General features: G+C 41.7%; 1 protein-coding gene across 1 annotated transcript; it reads left to right on the forward strand.

Annotated features, from left to right (window-relative positions):
- Window positions 1-2733: 2733 nt before the first annotated feature.
- On the forward strand, window positions 2734-18826 carry LOC125318591 (cytochrome b5). Its single transcript, XM_048289499.1, has 5 exons — window positions 2734-2969; window positions 12532-12660; window positions 14321-14350; window positions 16862-16896; window positions 17757-18826. The coding sequence occupies exons 1-5, from the start codon at window positions 2826-2828 to the stop codon at window positions 17833-17835; spliced, it is 417 nt and encodes a 138-aa protein (XP_048145456.1). The 5' UTR covers window positions 2734-2825; the 3' UTR covers window positions 17836-18826.
- Window positions 18827-20377: the final 1551 nt, after the last annotated feature.

Genomic DNA, 20377 nt, shown 5'->3' on the forward strand with positions numbered 1-20377 from the left:
ATAACTTTGCTGTTCTGATTTTGCTTTGCTTTCTTTACACTTTAAACAGATTAACCTCAGTCATACCCTAGAAAAATCACAAGGTGAATGTTTTACAATTGTAATTTAAAAGAAATAATGTTTTCTTGTTTCTTACCTTAAAGGAAAACAATTTTTTTCAGCAATCATGAAAAATAGGAGTCTTTTTAAATGCCAGCCAAGACTATCACTTCATCAGACAATTCCAAAAGCTACAGCTCAAGGGAAAGGACCATGTGAAACAAAAGAGAAAAAAACCTTGTCCTTATGCAACCATGGAAAAGAAAACCTGAGTCCTCAGCTTTCATAAGGTTTATTGGGGATTTTTGTGCCAGAGATGTTGTAAAACACATTCTGCAATGCTCAAGTGTCCTGCTTGCTGTTTGAGGACGACTCCCCTGTGAGAACCACTTGCTGTATTAAGCCTAAGTTAAATCTTCCCAGACATCTTAAAAGCTAATGGGACAGAGTGGTTGCAAAAGGCTTCTCCCTCCAGGAGAGGGGATAAAGAGAAAATTAGCAGTTAACACAGAACTGCCAGTTGAGAAAGAACTAATGATAATAAATCATTGGAAATAAACACAACTGCCCTCTGTACAAGAGGACTTTACGTGTGTGGGAGAAATTACAACTTAACATGCCAATAATCACAGCACATGAACTTGAAACCATTGCTGAGCTGCTGCTAAACTGAACAGAACATCAGTCAGGGAATGGCTATCGCTGTCTTTTCTGTCAGAATAGGCAACAAAACCCCAGAGCTTGGCAGCAGTATTTGCAATTTTCAGTAACAACCAGGAAGTCGGAATAAAGAGCCTCCTTATTAAAGCTGGGAACAACACCAGTCTGAGGGAGAGTAGCTACTCTTACTGTCAGGCTGACTGAAAAGTTGAGGCAGGATGTGAAGATGGCGGTGGCATTCAGTGAAGTATGAAGCTGTCCTGCACTCAGGCTCAGGGTGCACAAGTTAAGCACCAGCTCTGAGGAAGGGTGACAGGTCACACTGGGTAAGTTTCATACTACAAAAAAATCCCAAATCCAGCCTGTAATCACGCCTGGGCATGTCCATGGGGCTAGTGCTGCTGAGGGACCCAAGTTGTGTATGGATGTGACATGAGGATGTGGGGATCCAAACTGGCCTGAAATACAGGCGAAGCCATCCAACGTATCTAAGACCAGAGCGAAGGAAACATGTTTTACCTCAGACAAAACTGAAGGGAAACAGGATGCTGGATTGGTGACAGAGCCTCACCGAGAGAAGGGGAAGGCGCTGCTCCCTGAGCCCCAGCCCACCTGGAAGCAAAGCAGGGCGGTGCCACAGGGAAGAAGCCTCGCTCCAAGCCCCGCGGTAGAACTGTCCCAAGGCAGGGCGAGGGACTCCTGCGACAGCCGGGAGGTTTTGAGGAGCTGTGAGAGCGCACCTGTGGCAGGAGCGCTCCCGCCGGGATCACCTCACGGGCTGCGCGGGAAAAGCGGCAGCCGCGCGCCTCCGGCCTTCGGGCACTGCCGCCTGCCGGGCTCAGCGAGGGTGTGCGACTTCCCGGGCAGCCCCTGCCTGCCGGGACACCGGCGGGAGAGGGCAGGGTGCTCGGGCGGTCACAGCGCTGGCCAGGGCCCCGGCACAGCCGCGTTGTGACTGGGTGTAACTCAGCCCGCGCTCGGCGCTGGGTGTGCCCGCGGCAAAGGCGCTTTAGCTGGGCACAGGCAGCTCTTCCCCGAGCCGGGGCGTCAGTCGGCTTTACCATAGCAGCACCAGGATAATTCAGCTTAGCTGTTTGGAAAAAAATCTTTACTGTGAGGGTGGTGAGGCATTGGAACAGGCTGCCCAGGGAGCCTGAATCACAAAATCACAGATTGTTAGGGTTGGAAGGGACCTCTAGGGATCATCTCGGCCAAGGCCCCTGCCAAGGCAGGGTCGCCTGGAGCAGGCTTCACAGGAACACGTACGGGTCGGTTTTGAATGTCTTCAAAGAGGGAGACTCCACGACCTCCCTGGGCAGCCCTGACCGGCCCACCTCTGCCACTCTCAATTTAAAGGCCCTTCTCATGTTAAGGTGAAACTTTTTGTTCTTTAGTTTACGGACATTGCTTCTAGTCCTGTCTCACTGAAGAGTCTGACAGCTCCCTGAGTCTCTCCTCATAAAAAGTGCTGTAGACACCTGAACATCTTTGTGGCCCTGTGCTGTGCACTCTCCAGTAGTTCCTTGTCTTTCTTGTACTGGAAGTGTCCAAGGCCAGGCTGGATCGAATTTTGAACAACCTTGTCTAGTGGTCCCCATGGCAATGGAATTGGAACTAGATGATCTAGAAGGTCCCTTCCAACCCAAACCGTTCCAATGTGGTTCTACGTTGCAAGTAAGCGATTATTCGCTCGTCGCCCCGCACACCGGCAGCCGCGCAGCCCGCCTCTGCCAAAGGTGGCGAACGCTGGGGTGACCACCCCAGGGAGGGAGCAATAGAGAAGCTGCAGCTCGGGAGCCCGGCACCGACAGCAGCCCGACCGCGTCCCGCCGGGGCTGTCCCGGCACCGCCCCCGTCCCGCCCCGCCGGTCACATGGCAGGGCGGAGAGGCGGTGAGAGGGGGCGGGGCACGACGGCAAAGTCCCGCCCCCGGCCGCCACGGCCGCCGCCAGCCTGCCTGTCTGCTTTGAGTGGCATTTCCCTCCGCCAATGAGAGCCCGACTGGGCGGGAGGGGCGGGGCGGCGGCGGGAGGTGATAGGGCCTGCGGCGGGGCCTCGGCGGCGTGCGGGTTCGCAGTTTGTGGTGTGTACGGTGTGGGACAGGAGCGGACAGGACAGGACAGGACATGGTGGGCTCCAGCGAGACGGGGAAGGAGCCGTGGCGGGGCCGCTACTACCGCCTGGAGGAGGTGCAGAAGCACAACAACAGCCAGAGCACCTGGATCATCATCCACCATCGCATCTACGATGTCACCAAGTTCCTGGACGAGGTGGGTGCCCGCGTTGCCGGGACGCTGAGGGCACCGGAGCCCCGCGGGGCGGGGTGGGCTGGCTGGCGGCTCCTCGGCTCCCCGCGCTGTGCGCCTGGCGGGCTCCCGTCTGCTTGTCCCGGCCCGCGGGTGCGGCACGGCGGGAGCCGCCCTGGGTGCCGCGAGAGCGCCCTGGAGGAAGAGCTGCGAGCCGGGCCCGCGCTCCGGGCGCCTCTCGGGCAGGAGAAACCCGGGAGTGCCGAGCGTGCCGGGCACGCTGCGGTGTCATCCGCTGTCTGCCCGCGCCCGCCTAAACTTTCGGCCTTGGAATTTGAATTTCCACTAAATGACGACAAGGAGAAAGAAAATGGAGTCAGTACTGAGGCTCAGATAGGCGGACTGGCTGTGTGGATCTTGGGTACCAAGAGTGGGCCTGAATCCATCTGCTTCTTGCTTTGGTGTGTCAGCTGAAAACAGAATTAAAAGTGAAGACTCAGCTGGGAGCCAGAGCCATATTCTCTTGTGAACTAAAAGTTCAGCAACTCCTCTCTTCCCACTATTATCGTGTGCGTTATATTGGAACAGGAAAGAAACTTGATAAAGTGGAAGGAAAGTATCACAACCTGCAGAATATCACAGATCTTCGGGTTACTCTAATAGTCACAGGATGACAAAATTGGTTTGGAAGAGACGTTAAAGCTCATCTTATTCCAGCCCTGCTGCCAAGGGCAGAGACAGCTTCCACTAGACCGGGTTACTCCCAGCCCCTATTTTTGATCACCTCCAGGAATGGGGCGTTCTCTGGGCAAGCTGTGCCAATGCCTCACTACTGTCACTGTAAAAAAATTCTTCCTTATATCCACTCCTTGGTAAAGCCTTGGTCACAGCGGCTTGTGTTCCTGCCTGCCAAATAAGTGTATCCTGGGTGGTCTTTTTTTGCAGGATGTGGCATTACACACAGGCAGCCAGGTTCAGAAAATTAGGGCTGCTCTCACTGCTGCACTAATCCACTCAGTGCAGGGATGCAGTGTGGTGCTGCAAAGCTGCACCAGTTCAAACTCTAGTGTAGAGCACTAGAGTCAAGTTCAATTCCTTTGGTTGTGTTTTGTTGGACTTTTTCCTTCCCCAGTTAGCGGTTGATGTTTTTGATCTCTGACAGACAGTGAGCAGTTGATGTAATCGTTGATAGTCGTGATTAGTAAAGAAGCATTTTAGTTATTGGACTAAAACATTCTTCTGTGGAGATGCAGAAATAAAACTACCGTGGAGGTTTTTTTTTTTGGTAATTGAATGGAACTGGGATTTAGATATTTTGAGTTTTCTCCCTTGCTCCCTATTCCCAGTCTGCAAAGATAAAATCACAGGATCAATTAAGTTGGAAAAGACCTCTGAGATGTCGTCCAACCTTTGACCAAACACCACTGTATCAACTAGACCATGGCAGTAAGTGCCACATCCAGTCTTTCCTTAAAACTATCAGGGACAGTGACTCCGCTACCTCCCTGGGCAGTCCATTCCAATGTCTAATCACTCTTTCTGTGAAGAAACTCTTCCTAAAGGCAACCTAGCATCCAATTAAAAAGTGTATGGTAGACTTACATTAATTCCATCAAAAAGACAGTTTAGATAGGTAGAGATGTGACAGATTTCAAGCATCACTAGTTCTGTAGCCCCATCTTGATTTTTATGTTTGTAAACACTTGCGATTCACAGGAGAAATTGAACATTTTGCAAAGGAGGGTTGACAAGCAATTTTTCAAAGGCAGTGTTGGCACAGGCAGTATTTCATTCTTAAGCGGTGTGTCAGTGCAAATTGTTTGGCTTTTCAGCAAGGCAGATTGTGAAACTGATCTACTGACTCTTCCTTCATTATTTTTCATCTAGTTCTGCCCCTGGTTGTCTCCATACATTAGTTATGGACATCTCTGTATGGTTATGCAGTCAGGGCCAATTTAATTATAGAAGCCCTGGAGGAGAAAACAGCTTTTCATGTAGTCTGCAAAAGTGAATTGTCTTTTGGAAACTTGATCAGTTTTGATTGATACATAATTGTATTGTATATTGTCCAGATTGAGGAGACGGCAACAAAAAGACCCACAACTCAGAAAAACCCTAAACCTAACCTAACATGAGAAAAAAATCCAGGATCTCATGAGCTTTTGAGTTTAAGTAGTTGCACAGCCCCTTCTTTCAGTACATCTGGTGAAATTAAAAAATATTAGGAGGCACCACCTTCTGTAAATTTCTCCAAGAAAATCTCATTTTCATCCTTCAGGACAGCATTGATAATTCGGCAGCATATCAAAAGAATTCCCTTTGTAAGCATTTAAATAGTTGGGTTTTGGACAACTGGGGGATATCTTGAGATGCTCTGGTACAGATAAGTCAGACTTCATCCTCATGTTAAGCTTTCAATAGAACATGGCTGGTTTTCAGCTGAAATTTCAAAGACATTCTGAGATAATGAATGAGATTGTTGAGAATAGTTACCCAAAGTATCTTAAGTGAGGCTACAGCCCCAGGGCAAATTTTTGGATATTTTAATGTTCATTGTGTTGGTGATTTTTGTTATGGAACTCTTGGACTAAGATACTTCATAGGGCACTTATTTAACCTTTTATTTTTTAATGCTTTTGGTACTTAGTTAACTTATCAAGTGTTACGTTAATTCTTTTGACACTGTCAGACACCGTGAGGCATTTCCATGTGATAGCAGAGGAGACATTGGAGCTAGCCTCTTGCAGGTTCATTCCAGAGTACAGTAAACCCTTCTCAAAGTGGGGATTATGTTAACTGTTTCAATAGTGTTGTGGGTTAAGCTCAGGTTTATTTCTTGCAGTTCCTTTCAGGAGTAGAAAAGCTTAGCATATTTTAAGACTTATGTGTGGGCCACTGAAATTTAAGTCCAGTAGTATTAAAAAGGATGCACTACTAAAGCATAACCTCACTCATGCTCTTGCCAAGTAGTACGTAAGTATCAGTTTACTGGGAAGTGAAGAAATGGGAGCAGCAGCTAAGCTCACCAGTCCCATTTCTTAAACCAATAACTGCATTAACCTATGGAAATATTTTCTTATTAATAATGAAGTGGAAAACTTTGTGGTGCTTCAGTCTTGAAGACACCTTGGATGCTCTTGTATTAATACAAGTGGAAGTGTGGTGCTGCTTTTCACTCCATTACAGTAGTTAAAGGCTGTACTCCCTCTGTCTAGTTGTTGTGTCTTCATGGAGTTTGCAGATGTTTAGTGGAACTTGTTTGGTTTTGGGGAACAATCAGCCTCTGTGAACACTTGATTGAAGTTAGATAGTAAATGGGCTGGGGGTGGTGACATGTATGTGTTGGGAGTAGCAGGGCAGAGTAGGAGTGGAGGCTTTGCATGGTGTGATCCATATTAGCTTGGTTTCCTAAAGGACAAGGCTTAAAAAAGATCATAGAAAATATAGAAAAAGTGCTGAAGGAGGAAACAGTTGTGTGCTCTGATATCTTACCCTTGGAGTTACTGAAGATTCCAGCAACTGCTTTTTTTACTCAGGGTTTGGGGTTTGGTTGGTTGGTTGGTTGGTTTGTTTTTTTTAGTGGAAGATATTGGGGAAAATTCATAGTTTGAATATTCATCTCAGAATTTTCTTTGATTTTCCAAGTCTGGAAGAAGAAATCAAGAGACCTCAGCTTTCAGAATACATTATTTGAAAGGTCTTATCAAGAAAGAGTATTCTTGAAACCAGAAACTTTTATGTCATATGTCATTAAAGGCAGTCAGACCTGTGTTGCAGAAGCTTTGGGAAACCTTTTCCTTAGCTTCAGCTCTTGTGGTCTAATCCCAGGGAGTACCCATGTACCACGAAGTGGCTCACTCGCTCTCCTGCCCTGTACATGGGGAGGAGAATCAGAAAAAGGTCAGTTTTTTGGGTTGATATAAGAACAGTTTAATAGTTGAAATAAAGTAAATGTAATAACAATAGTTATAATGATAAGGAGAGAGAAGGATAAAACCCAACAGAAACAAATGGTGCATCATACACGTGTTCACCACTCGCTGACCAATGCCCAGCCTGTTCCTGAGCAGTGATTGGTGGCTCATGGCCAACTCCTTCCAGTTTATGGATGGAGCATGACATGCTATGGTATGGAATATCCCTTTGGCCAGTTCGGGTCAGCTGTCCTGGCCGTGCTCCCTCACTGGCAGAGCATGGGACACTGAAAAGTCCTTGACATAGGTAAGCACTACTTGGCTGCAACCAAAACATCAGTTTATTAACAACATTATTCTCATGCTAAATCCAAAGCACTGTACTGTACCAGCTACTGAGAAGAAAATAAACTGTATCTCAGCTGAAACCAGGATAAGATCCTATGTCATTTACAGGAAAATAGCTACTAGAAGTGCTTGTGTACTCACAGCAGGATGTCATGGCTATATCTGCATTGTAGCTAATTACATATATTAATAACATTAAATGTCAATGAATGGAGAGAGTATGTTGGCAATGCTCTATAGTATTTCCCCATAATTTTAATAAAGTCATCCCTCTAGACAGGTTTTGACATCAATCTAATGAGATAAACAAGAGTAGCTGGACCTATTAAAATGAATGATATGTATCTTGATTTACTTGCTGTTGTGGTGAGGGTCTTGTGGGAACTTGATTGGATTCCTTAAGCTAGGCAAAAAAGCTGACATGTATAGAAATATCTCTACTAGAGAGGAGTTTCTTGTTCTGAAAACCAACTGTGGTATGCATTTAATATTAATCTAATACAGACTTTGTTTAGGTTACTTCAATTGTTGGTAGTCTCAGAATACAGCAAAAAAATTGGTAAATAATTTTTTTTTCCAGAAGGTATGAACTTGTGCTTCCATAGCACTTTTTCTAAACTCTTCCTGGAATGGACAGCTCCCACTAAATGTGTTTTGTAAGACTGATCGAATAAAGTGCTAAAAGCAAATATTGTTTTACTGCGTCAGGATGAAAAATGTTCTCTCCCCTATGTGGCAATAAGTTACATTCATTCAGTGTGATGGTGTTGGGGAGGAGTAGCATAATGCCTTCCATGTTTAGAGTCATGATCAGCTTGCAGTGAAGGATGCCTGTATTGGCACATTTGAAGTCTGCGAGTGAAACGTGGGAATTGTTACTGCAGAACCTTGCAGTTTGCAGGTTAAACCCAGTGTTAACGCTTCCTTAAGCCCTGATGAAGCTTGCAGGAGAATTTGAAAATGCTTTGAAAAATAGCCCTTCTTAGCACTTTTATGCAAATCTCTGCAAGCTGTAACTGTTTTGTAAGTGGGGAAATGGGCACTGTTGTGGTTTAACCTCAGTGCCCTGCAGCCTCTTGCTCACTGCTCCCCACAGCCCCTTGGTGGGATGGGGAAGGGAATCAGGGAAAAAAGATAAAATGTGTGGATTGAGATAAAAAAAGTTTCATAACTAAAATAAAATATAGTAACTACAATAAAAAGGGAGACAAAAAGAGATGCTAACCATGTCCAGCCCATTGCCAAGCAGCGAGCTGCAGCTCCCAGCCAACTCCTCCCAGTTTGTTTGCTGGGCATGATGTTCTGTGGTATGGAATACCTTTGGCCAGCTGTCTTGGCTGTGCACCTTCCTGGCTTCTGTGCACCTTCATGCTGGCAGAGCATGGGACATTGAGAAGTCCTTGAATTAGGGTAAGTGCTACTTAGCAACAACATCAGTGTCTTATCAACATTATTCTTGTACTGAATCCAAAGCACAGCACTGTACCAGCTTCCAAGAAGAAAATGGAACTCTATCCTAACTGCAATCAGGGCAGGCACCAAGCTACTGGATATTTCTTTTGCACTTCATCTAAAAGCCTAATGATAGTTTTCAAAAATAAACTGTCAGAGAGAGATCTTCTTACCTAGGCTCCTGATATTTTATATGAGCAGACTATTTAAGTTCCAGGACCAGAATTGATAATAGAAATAATTTGGAGGACTCTTTTCAGACTACATAAAAATGCCCGTGAAATAAGCAAGCATTTGTCTGTCCTGCATATTAAGGCTGAGGTTCTCTGGGTGTTCCTGGCTCTGCCACTGCCCCCTTTCTGCTTTTCATTCCTGTAGTGCAGACAGTGAAATGTGAGTTTATAAGACTGCCACTAACAGAGACCTTTGATCTCCCTGAAAGTTAGATTGGACCCTAGATTTTGTTCCCCCTGTATAGGAAGGGAGAGGGCACAGGAGTTGCAAATTAAGGTAGCTATGCTTTAATAGAGTCTTGAACTATGACACTGAGAAATCAAAATGACTATAGCAGGGGGGAGAAAAGGTGGCATTCAGGATGAGGTAAAATGGACTTTTGACCCAGATGAGAGCAGCAAGATTAACTGCTTATTTGCCTTATCTAAAACTTTCTAATGTGCTACTGTTAGGAATTAGTCTGTGGTCTGTGCTAATGCTGGTTCTATATAGGCATCTGTTATTCCTGTAACTTAGATTATTTATTATATTGGGAATGTCCTAGGAATGAGCTAGGCTATCTTAATTTATCATCAAAAGCTTCTTCATTTCCCTTGAACTACAGTTTTACCTGCAAGAACTCTTCAATTACTTTTATCAACAGGATTTTGGTTTAGGAGTTACTATCTGTATAGCCTTGTGGGCTTTCCAGTTCCAGGGTCTATCCAGAGGATCTTCATTAAAGTAGCAGTTCTGGTAGCAGGCTTTGTTTACCAGACAGAATTGTGAACAAAGGCCTTGTATAAACAAGCTTTGGGAAGCTCATCCAACCATGAAAGATGCTCATCTTTTGATAGAAAAGTCAGTTCTTGCCCTTTGTGTGAGGCATTACAGTTGCTCTCTTTCATTAGGTGAGGTGAACTCTGTTCATTAATTGCATGAATTATGTGCCAGTTATTTACAGAGGGTTTGTAAGTTCATATGGTTAAGCAGAGGTGGCAGCTAAAAGCAAAGTGTTTAGCTTCAAAGTCCTTCCATCAATGTCTAGTAGGTTATTATTAACATTATCTGGTAGGTGGCTTAAGTTTGGAATTCTGTGTGTGATTGTCTGTACTTAGCCTTGCTCATGTCATAAAAAATAATACCAGTTTTCCAGCTGTAGTGCCAGAGGTCAGGGTGAATTTGTCCTTTTCAGCTGATCTGTGATAGTCAGAGGCTTGGTAGAGAGGATTGGTTGCTGTCTCTGTCTTGATGCTAATATTGTGGTTTTTTAGACAGAGGGATCAGTTGCTAATTAGACCAAAAACTAGTTCTACAGAGAAAAGCTGGAGTGCCTCTGTGGTGCTGCCCACATAGCTACGTGATTGCTTTGTAGTGTCACAAGGGAGGGATTTGGGAACACAAGTTGGTGCATGATCATTTGTAGCTGGCAACCTGCAAGTAGTTTGTTAAAGTACTCTGTGAAGTAATTTTAATGTAGATGCAGTTACATTGGTAGGTATTCACTTGTTTGGCTGGATGGTGAATTTTTTTTTTGTGAGCTAGTGTAAACCATGTGATCTTGATGACTTGCTGGAGTAACTGGTATTTTATGTGTTTGTGTGAGTGGCCTTTGGTTTCAGTGCAATGCTTGAGTTTACATACCACTTTTGGTGCTGGTGCTTTATGGGTAGTTTAACTTTGGGGCCTTTTGCTGTTTGTTGATACCTTGTTTGTTAAGCATGTTTGCCAAGGAGTTGTGCCACCTTTTCTGGAGAAGTTGGTACATATAATTTTCTATTTTGGGGGGCACAATTCTTTAGCATGGTATTAAAAAACTCAAACCCACATTGCTGAAGAAATTGCATGAAGGTTTAGTTGAGACAATGTCTGGGAGTGCTGGTTAGACCCAAGTTCAGCTTAAGTGCCATTTCAAGGCATTGAACTTGAGTGTTCTCTCAACTTTTGTCCCGTCCTTTTCCTGAGTACTTAGGAGAATGGATTCAAGGACAGGACTTTGGTGAGCATGCCATATTTGCAGGTTGCTTGCATAATCTTTACTCTGCTTGTACTCTTCTAACTTTTTTTTGCTCAGCTGCTGCATCTAATCTCTCTATCAGTTGCTTAATCTCGCTTTTGCTTAGTCATGGTAGGGAACCTTTACCCTAATAGCTGTGGTATCTTGGCTCTTTAAAAAGTGTTTTGTTGGGGGTTTTTGTGGTTTTTTTTTTTCTCCTCAACTTCCTTAATCTGTTAAATGTCTGCCTTTAATGCAAAGATTCAAGTTTTGGAGTTCTGGTACAGTGGGAAGCTCATAGTAGTAGTTTGCTTCATCTGTATAAACAAATATTGTTTTTGTTAGAAGAGAAGGTTTGATAGGAGATTAATGGATTTGAAGTAAGTGCTAACCTGAATTGCCTAGACTAGTAGAAATGTTTATGCCATTTCTTTAATCTGTGGGCTTTGGTCAGCTGTGCTCCCCACAAGATGACTCTAAATAGTAGATGTTTTGCCTAGTTTCTGTAGTTTTATATCCTGTAGTCAGAAGCATTAAAAATTGAATTGAGGCTCCAAAGCCTTTTATTTCCTCTGCTGCTGGTAAAGTGCTAATATCTATTCCATGGTCACGTTAATCCAAGGCAGTACTAGCAAGTGCTTTCAAGTTGCTTACCTAATCATTCCCAATGTTTATGTAGTAGTTTGCTACTTGAAAGTTGAGTGGTGAATTTTTATGGCATGTTACCTGTTACATAAATGAGTAACTTGGAGCTGAGGAAATGCACTGGACTAGAAGATGTGATAGATCTTGCAGTATATACAGGCAGTTATTTGATAGATAGAAATGTAGAACTTCATAAAATCCCCAAAGTGCATCCTGAGGAAAATAAAAGTTAATGGAGAACAGGGGTTTATGTTAAGGGAATGGTGATAGATTGAGGTATTAGAAGATACTGGGAGATGACTTCTCTGCATCCTCAGGGGTTTTATCAGCAATGTGGTTTTGGGATTCCATAGTCTATGAAAACCAAATTGCTATTCTGGGGTCTTGAATGGGCTTTCAGTTGTGCTTAAACACTTCCAAAGTATCTGGCAAACTTGATATTTGTACCATAATTTGTTTTGGAAAGGCCCCTTAAAGTTATCTGGCGTAGCCCCCAGCTGAAACCAGGATTAACTAGAAGGTTAGGTTCCTTAGAACCTTGCCAGCCTGTTTTGCCAATGCTAGATTGTGCTTCTTGTGAACAGATTTTTTGTTTTATCTTCCTGGAATGTTCTTGCTGCAGCTTCTAACTTTTGGCTTTTATCCTTCTGCTTTATAAAGCATTGCTTGGATGAAAAATACACATTTCCTAAAGAAGTGAAAACACAGAATGTAACTTCAGATAATAGTTGGGCTTTAAAATACAGACTGATTCCCACACAACATTCTAAATGCTTTAGTTGCAAGGGGTAATGCCTCTTATTGCTTCTTTGCCAATGAAATAGGGACTTAGCTTTCTTGGTTTTGGCTTCAGAGAGTACATAAAGCTCTCTAGTTATTCAGAAAGGCTTACGTTTGCTCTAGAAAGTCTAGAAGCTGATTTTTTTTTTTAATTTTAGAAATGTAAAAATGCAGAATTTCCATTTCTAGAATATGAAATGTATTTCACTAACAAATTCAAACTCATTAAAAATTGCAGCACCCAGGAGGTGAAGAGGTCCTTAGGGAGCAAGCTGGAGGAGATGCTACTGAGAACTTTGAAGATGTTGGCCATTCCACAGATGCAAGGGCAATGTCAGAATCCTTCATTGTTGGGGAACTTCATCCTGTGAGTATATGATAGTGTCCTTACTTTTGTGTTTACTATACTGTTTTTGCATCTAGTTACTTGTCTGGTAATTACTTTAAAGTCGAGAAAAACTGCTCGTTTGGTTGGATGCCGGTCCTGCAGCTGTTTGTGGATGGACCTAGGTTTGAGATAGTTCCTTCAGCGTGAAGGGATATGATTAGTGCAGCATAAGGATGGTCACATCTTTTGGTGATTTAAATTGTCTTACAGCTTAGTTCTTGAATAAACTGAATATGGAATCATGTCATTTCTGATGTACCCCTGTCAGCTTTCTAATGAGACTCCGTAACCCCTGAAGGTGGTATGTCAGAATGTCTAGACCTTTTCTTATGCCAAATGACTACTTAACAACCACTTTCATGCTTTCACCATTGTAAATATGTATCTGCCAGGCTTCCATCTGTATGTAAAAGTACAATCCTGGCTCTTCATATATATGTTTAGAAAATGGTTATTATAAACATTGTACTTCCAGTTTGTTGCTCTGTCTTCCCTTCTCTGGCTCCTGCCATTTTTAGCTGTATGATGGTTCCCTGCTTGTGGTTGTCAGGGTTGTTTATGATCAGTTCCCACTGGATCATCCGTCACTTCCTCTTTTCTATACTGTCCATACAATTTCCCGTACATTTAACAAGCACCTTTCTGCTGTCTTAAGTTTTGAAGCATTTCTTTCTAGCTACAGAGCTGCTGCCTTGGCTTCCGTCAACTAGGCCACAGTTAAACTCTCCTGCATCTTAATAGCTGAAAGCCAGTGTTTTGAGGTTTAGGCTGCTAGTGTGCCCATCTGCTCTACTGCCCATTCCTGCCTCTTCTCTTCTCCTCTTGTTTCATGTATGTTTTGTCCTGCATTTGGGGTAAAAATCACTGTTTTGAGTAGCCTATTTCACAGTAAGATTCCCAGTCTTGTTTGTCTCAGCTTGTCTCTTGATCGTGTAGCTTCTCCTAATGAGAAGTAACTTGGCCCTGATGCACATTTGTGGCTTTGCAGGCTTGCCATCTATTTCTGATGCCACTAATATTCTTAGCCTGGCTATCAGTCCAGTTCTTCCTTGTTTGACAAGTGCCTGTTTTCATTTGATATGAAACAAACAGCTTGGTAGTTTAATGTACAAATACAGCACTGACAGGATTATGTACTGTTGGGCTTTTTTGCAGTGAATGTGACTGTGCCAAGGAGAACTTTGAGTTTATGAAAGATCGATAGAATTTGAGACCTTTGGTCCAGTGGACATTGGACCACAACCAGTTAGTTGACTTTACCTGATAATACAGGTACACTAAGTGGAATTAATATGATTGCAATCTATGTATAAGCTAAGGTTATGTATTCTCTAGAGACAAAGGAAAGGTATAAACGTGGGCACAAAGAACAATGAAATTTTTTGGAGGCTCAAGTTTCACTTTTGTTGCATACTGGGAAGTATTATTTAAGGAAGTGATCGATCTTGTTTATGTTAGCTCAAAATTAATCACTGACATCTGCTCTCCTGCAAGTCTGTTGTTACCTAGGGAAAAATACTTGCTTACACATTAACAGAATGAATTGCAAACTGAATTTAGTGATAAATGGTATGGGTTTGGTTTTGTTTTTAATGCTTTCGGATTTTGTCTAACTGTTTCTTGCTTGTTTTTCTTGCAGGATGATAGAGCCAAGCTTCAGAAACCAACAGTAAGTGTGTTTCTTGAAATGCCACATTGTTTCTTTTAGTCATTACAGACAGTGTCTGAGTGTCTGTGTATAAATGGTATACTGCCAGAAACAGAAATAATTCCGTTTAAGCGTGATGTTTCAGGTTATAAATATCTTAGACCCATTGATACTGCTTCAAATTATTCTTCCCCTTAACTGTTATTTTCTTTAATTTGTGTGGCTTCATACCAGGAGGTTACTAAGTGTAATGGCATTATACTATAGCAAAAAGGTGACTAGAATCAGTCAGTGGTCTTCTAGTGTTTAGTTTAAAAAAAAAACAAAACAAAAAACCAGTTTATTGGTTGAACAGATTAAAGTAATAAGTGTTTGTGGGAGGAAAAATGTGATGCTTAACAATATATCTGTCATGCTAGTAGATCAAGAATGTAGAGGCGTTCAGTGTATCATAAATCAGTTAAATTGCAATTGTGAACCCTTTTCAAGGTGAAATTACTGTTTACTTCTTGACTATTTCAGTAGATTGTGCTGAGTGTCCTATCAATGCAGTATTGCACTTATTTTCTAATGTTTTTTTCCATCCTTAATAGAATTAATCTGTGTTGGCACTCAGCTATCAAACTCATAAAATTCATATGTCCTTTAAGGGAGAAGGTGCTTCAGGGATTAATTTGTACAGTTGCTGCCGCTGTGTTCAGAGAGGATGTTTGCACTGGGCTTACAAGTACAGCAGCATACTTAGAAAATTATTTTTAAATGAAGCTTAGTAAGAATAAGATCTTAATCTTGCTGTTTTGACAGATTGTTTCTTAGAAGTAATCACTTTTGTAAGATCTTCCAATGACATGAATTAGTTAAAAGAAAGGAGGAAAATTTTATATATATATATATATATATACTTGCACTGAAGTGCTCACTATACCAGTTATTAATTTTATTATTAAGGCCTGGAATTAGTATACTAATAAAAATAAGAAATGGAATAGTGATTGGAATTCTGAGCTTCTTCCCACCAAGAACAGTATCTGCTGTTCAGATTTCTTTTGAAATTCAGGGCAGTTTACACTTAAGCTGTAAGAGCAGTAATAAATGCAACTGAGAACAGGCTGCCTAGTGCAAGTTGTAGCAGATAATCCTCTGAGTAAGCTCACAGGAATTTACCAAACTGAAGTGCTTAGAATATTAGTTGGGCCAGTGCATAGTCAGGTGGGAGTTAAGATGTATCTGCATAGCTACCTACACTACGCTTGTTCTCCATCATTCCAGAAGGAAGTTGGGATGCTTTTCTGCAGCAGGATGGGTGGCTGTAGAAAGACAGTTTCATTTTGCATTATACTCTGGGTGGGTATGTGACAAGTTAGGTAGGTTCTGTGCCCTGTCTCTCTAGGAGCTGTCAGAAGGCCTTGGGCTTTCAAATGTCCTTCTTGTCCTCGTACTGTGTTTAAAGTACCCTCAGTGCACATGTCCAGTGTCGTGGAGTTTAAAATTAAGTTTTTATGAGCTGGGCCATATTTCTGTTACTGTCTTGATGTGGGGGGAGCCATCCCCTGGGCCTGGATGTGGCATGTGTTACAGAAGGTGTTAGCCTTGATAATGTGGGCACCTATTCCTCCATGCTGTTTGGCTTTGGGGTTAGTTTTTCATTGAGATGTTCACAAAAGCAAAAGAGATGTAATCTCTGAGTCATATTCTTTTACGCACGGTATTTGCATGTGTTAACCTAGGATGATTTGGGTGCTTGCAAAAGTAGCGTGCTTAAACCTCTGAGAGGGTGTTGGAAATCCTTCTGTCTTGAAATTAATTGCAAATGTTCTGATACCGAAGCAAGTAGTTTGCAGTGACTGATCTTGTACCACTAAATTTAGGTAGAGTTTTAATGCTTGGATCTTTAAAATGCACTTAGGGTCATGCACAATTAGAGTTATTCAAATTAATATGTCTTCATATAAACCATGCACACGTGCCCAACTGGGATTTGACCTTGTAGTGCTGCTTTTCCTATGGAAACTGAACAAGAAATCCAAATCAATATAGCTATAACAGCTATAACAATTTGACTTGATTCTTACATAGTCTGAAACACCCCACTAAAACCCGAGTTTAATAAGCCTTGTAGATGTAAATTAGTAGCTTTTTTAATGTAGTTTTGATAGAAAAAATATTTGTGAAATCATTCAGAGTCCTTTCAATTAGATTTTAGTCAAGTAAAGGATTTTTGTCTTTTAGGTGACTAAAACTTCTCAAATGTTACCTGAGGTTGCAGTTAGCTTCATAGAAAACTTGAAGCAAAATTCTTCTTGTTGATACTGTTTTAGAAACTTGATGCAATGTTGGCGGTAGAAACTGCTGCTGGTGACCTTATAATACAACAGAACTGCTGTAGGAATTAGGAGAAAATGCTTCCCAAATGCATGCACTGAGTTGTTTCTGAATTAGTCCCACTTGATGAGTTTTGAGAAACTGTGGGGCTAGTTAAGATGGTGTGGGTTGTCTTCCTGAAGTAATATCTTCTTATGCTTTGCTTTCCAGGAAACTCTTATTACCACTGCTCAGTCTACTTCCAGGTACAGTATGACATCTGATGTCAAACTTGAAGTTCCTCATGATTGTGTTTCTGAAGCTTAGAAAGCTGAATAGCTTTTATCTGCTGAAAGCTGAGATGTTGGGGGGTGGTGCATGAAAATTTCTGTTCTGTGTAAAGTGCAAGCTGGCATCTATGTACCGTTTTACCAGTGTGTCAGCTTACTAGGTAGATGCTTTTCTCACATTGACAGGTGTCAATATCTACCAAATGGTTTGTTTTGCATAGGCCTTTATTTCTGGAGCCTGCCACGTGAAGGGAAGACACTTAGTGCCATTGCCAACTTACTGACATGGATGCCTCACTTTTAAAATTTGCTACCACTGTTGCACCTAAGGGAAATAACAGGATTCTGTAGATAAGAAGGAAGATCGGTCAGAATTGGGAGGGGACTGAAAAAACACTTTACAAAGTTGGATTCAGTGGTATTCCAAAGTTATAACCTGCTGTGACAGTGGCCTACTGCTGAAGCCTCAGAGGACTCTTCCATGACCCTCTGGGTGGGGAGTTTGGCTGCTTAGAAGTGTCATGTGATGCTGCTACTTAAATGGCTTTTGAATGAATGATATTCTGGGCAGGACACCATGACTTTAAATGTATCTAGGGTCTTACTCTTCTCTAGTAAGCAAATTTCTTGTAAGCTCTAGTACAAAGCCTTAACTGTACAAGCTTTTTCAGCTGTCTAGAGTATTACTGGCCAATCCAGGTGTTCTGTTGCGCTGAATTTGAAGTATTCATTGGAGTGGGGAGGAAGGACTTCTTTAAGCAATGACCTTTTTTTTTCTTCTTATAACTTGCTGATTGTCACTTCCTAAACTGCTTTTTCAAAAACTTCCCTTTTAGCTCATGGTCCAACTGGGTGATCCCGGCAATAGCAGCAATTATCGTGGCCCTGATGTATCGTTCCTACATGTCAGAGTAAGCGCCTTACTGAGAAGTAATGCAAGAAGAGTACATTCTCTGGGAGAAAACACAAAAAACCCTAACCCAATATCTTTCTGGACAAAAGCCTGATGTCTGAAGAAAAATTCAGGATTTTCAGAAGAACGAAACAATTCTTTTTCTGCTGTGCACTTTTCTTAATGTTGCCTTCGTATATGCTGCTGTGAAGTGATAAAAAGGCAGCATTTCTCTTTTTGTACAACACTTTTATTCTCTAATGAATTATTTGATAACTGTATTGGTTTCTGTGCTAGAATATTGTTTTGTATGTAACACTGATTCTGGTTATTTCTCTTCAATCTGTAATAGGGTCATTAGGACTCTCTTTACATATATATTTTACAGCTTTAAAAGACTACCAAAACTGTGTACATGTGCACAACTTAACTTAAAAAAATCTTGTTGTCTTCTTAAATGCAGTATGAATGAAATGCAAGTTAAATGTAATGAATAAAACTGAGTGGAGTTATAGGTACCAAACAGCTATAGTGAGCTGTGGTTTTTTCCATTTTTTTTGATAACTGCTCTTACAGCTGTTGTACGTACTCCTATTAGCAAACTGTTCTGTTTGTCTCCCATTGAAAAATTCAGGTGAAATATGAAACTCAGTGTTTGACCCAATTATGTCTGTCTCATTTTTGTGAAAAAGAGCTCTTACTTTTTTCTGCCTTTTTTTTGAAAAAAAAAAAAACAAAACCTGCTACTAAATAGTACTGTTCCTGCCAAACACTCAGGTGACTAGAATTTGTTCTGGAACCTTTAGCCTTCAATAAAATCTTCAATTTTGTCAAGTACATTGTTAAGGGAAAAAACTGATAAATCTATTTCTGACTCTTCTGTGATGTGCTTTGGTGCTTTACCATGAGGAGGTGACTATTTTCACTGCTAAATACAAGATAACTGTAAGTATTCATTTTGTGGTGAACATTTTTAGTCATATGTAAATCATGAATAAAAGTTTTAAATGCTTACACCTGCTGGCTCTAACACCTTCATTTCCAAATTCTTTGAAGGCCTTGAAAGGGATGTCCTATTGGGAGACTTCTCAGAAGTGCACTTATAGTAGATCCCATCAGCTCCGTATCAAGCACTAGCTTTTGTCCTGTTTTTGCCATGGCTTGTCCTTAGCACGTGGTGAAACAGAGTTTAAAAATTCAAGCTTTATTGGTATTTTTATAGATATCCTTTAAAAAGGATATAATAACTCAGGGTTGGTGTTTAGAATCACAAATCAAATTTAATTTTTAAAACAACACTTGAGTTCAGATATCTAGGTGATGGGGAAAAAAAAAAAAGGACAACTTTAGAAAGCTTATCTTCCTCTGTACAAGAATTTCAGATGGATAAGTATGTCCACATCAGCAGATAGGGCAGTGCAATTAAAGTGGATCTGTAATGTGAAACACTTGCTGTGAAATGCTTTTTTTCCATGCTGTGTATGTCGGAGTTTTAATATGATGGAGCTCTGTTTGGGTCCTATATACTGCATATTTATGCAATTCCCTGGAGTAACTATGGAAGCTCAGTGCCATGTAAAAGTAGTTAAGCTGGCATGTGCAAGGAATTTCCACAATGTGAACCAGAAGCATGGTGAGTGTAGATAAGTAGGGAGTGCTTCACAAACTGATAGAAGTAAAAATGCTAATGTAGATGTGCACTCCACTGGTGTGGATACAAGTTGTTTCTCAGAATCCTTTTGGGTTTTTAAATGTAAACTGATTTTGTAAACAGAGATAGTTCCAAACTAGAGCAATGATCAGGCTTATTTTCCTTTTTAATACTCTTAAGGTTAGAGCTGCTTTCCTTAGAGGCGTCATATAGAACTTTTTATGTGACTTTAGCTTCTAAGTATGAATAGAAGAGAAAGTGTATATGGGTGTGGTGAGGAATGAACGACTGTGCTATTGAAAAAGCAAGTGAGTTGAGGGTGTAGTCAATGTTTTTTACAGTGTGACAGCAAAAAGAAAAGATTTGACAGTCTGCATTCTTCTCAGACCAAAGTCCTTTGTCCACAGATCTAATCTGAAAGAATTTGCTCTAATTGTCTGATAATAAATACCAATTTTTTTAAAGAGGCTGGCTTTAGTGATTGATGCTTTAAACCAGTTGTCATATTGTCTACTTGTACAACCTTGCAATGTTTACACTGCCTTAAATTATCTGGGCATTGCATTTTTGCCCGTTATTTGCCTGTCCTCTGTTCGCAAGAATGCGCAGTGATGGAGAGCTCCCCCTTAAATGGAGATGGCCTTGGCTGCTTCTTGGTGTCTGTGGAGTAAAGCCAGCACAACTTGTTCATTTGTTCCCTCCGAGATGACAAGGGAAAAATAGTGTGCTGTTCCTTTCCCCAGCTTACTTGCTCCGTCACGCTGGTCCGATGCCTTTCCCTAGTCATCAGTGCTGCAGTAATGATTTTGCAGAAGGCTAGAGAGAAGGTGGCAGGGGGGTGAAAGCTAGGCAAATGGAAGCTGATCACAGATTCTATTCAGAGAGAAAAAAATGCAAGGGTGCTGTTTTTATTT

Source organism: Corvus hawaiiensis, chromosome 30 (genome assembly GCF_020740725.1).
Source record: "Corvus hawaiiensis isolate bCorHaw1 chromosome 30, bCorHaw1.pri.cur, whole genome shotgun sequence".
NCBI lineage: Eukaryota > Metazoa > Chordata > Aves > Passeriformes > Corvidae > Corvus > Corvus hawaiiensis.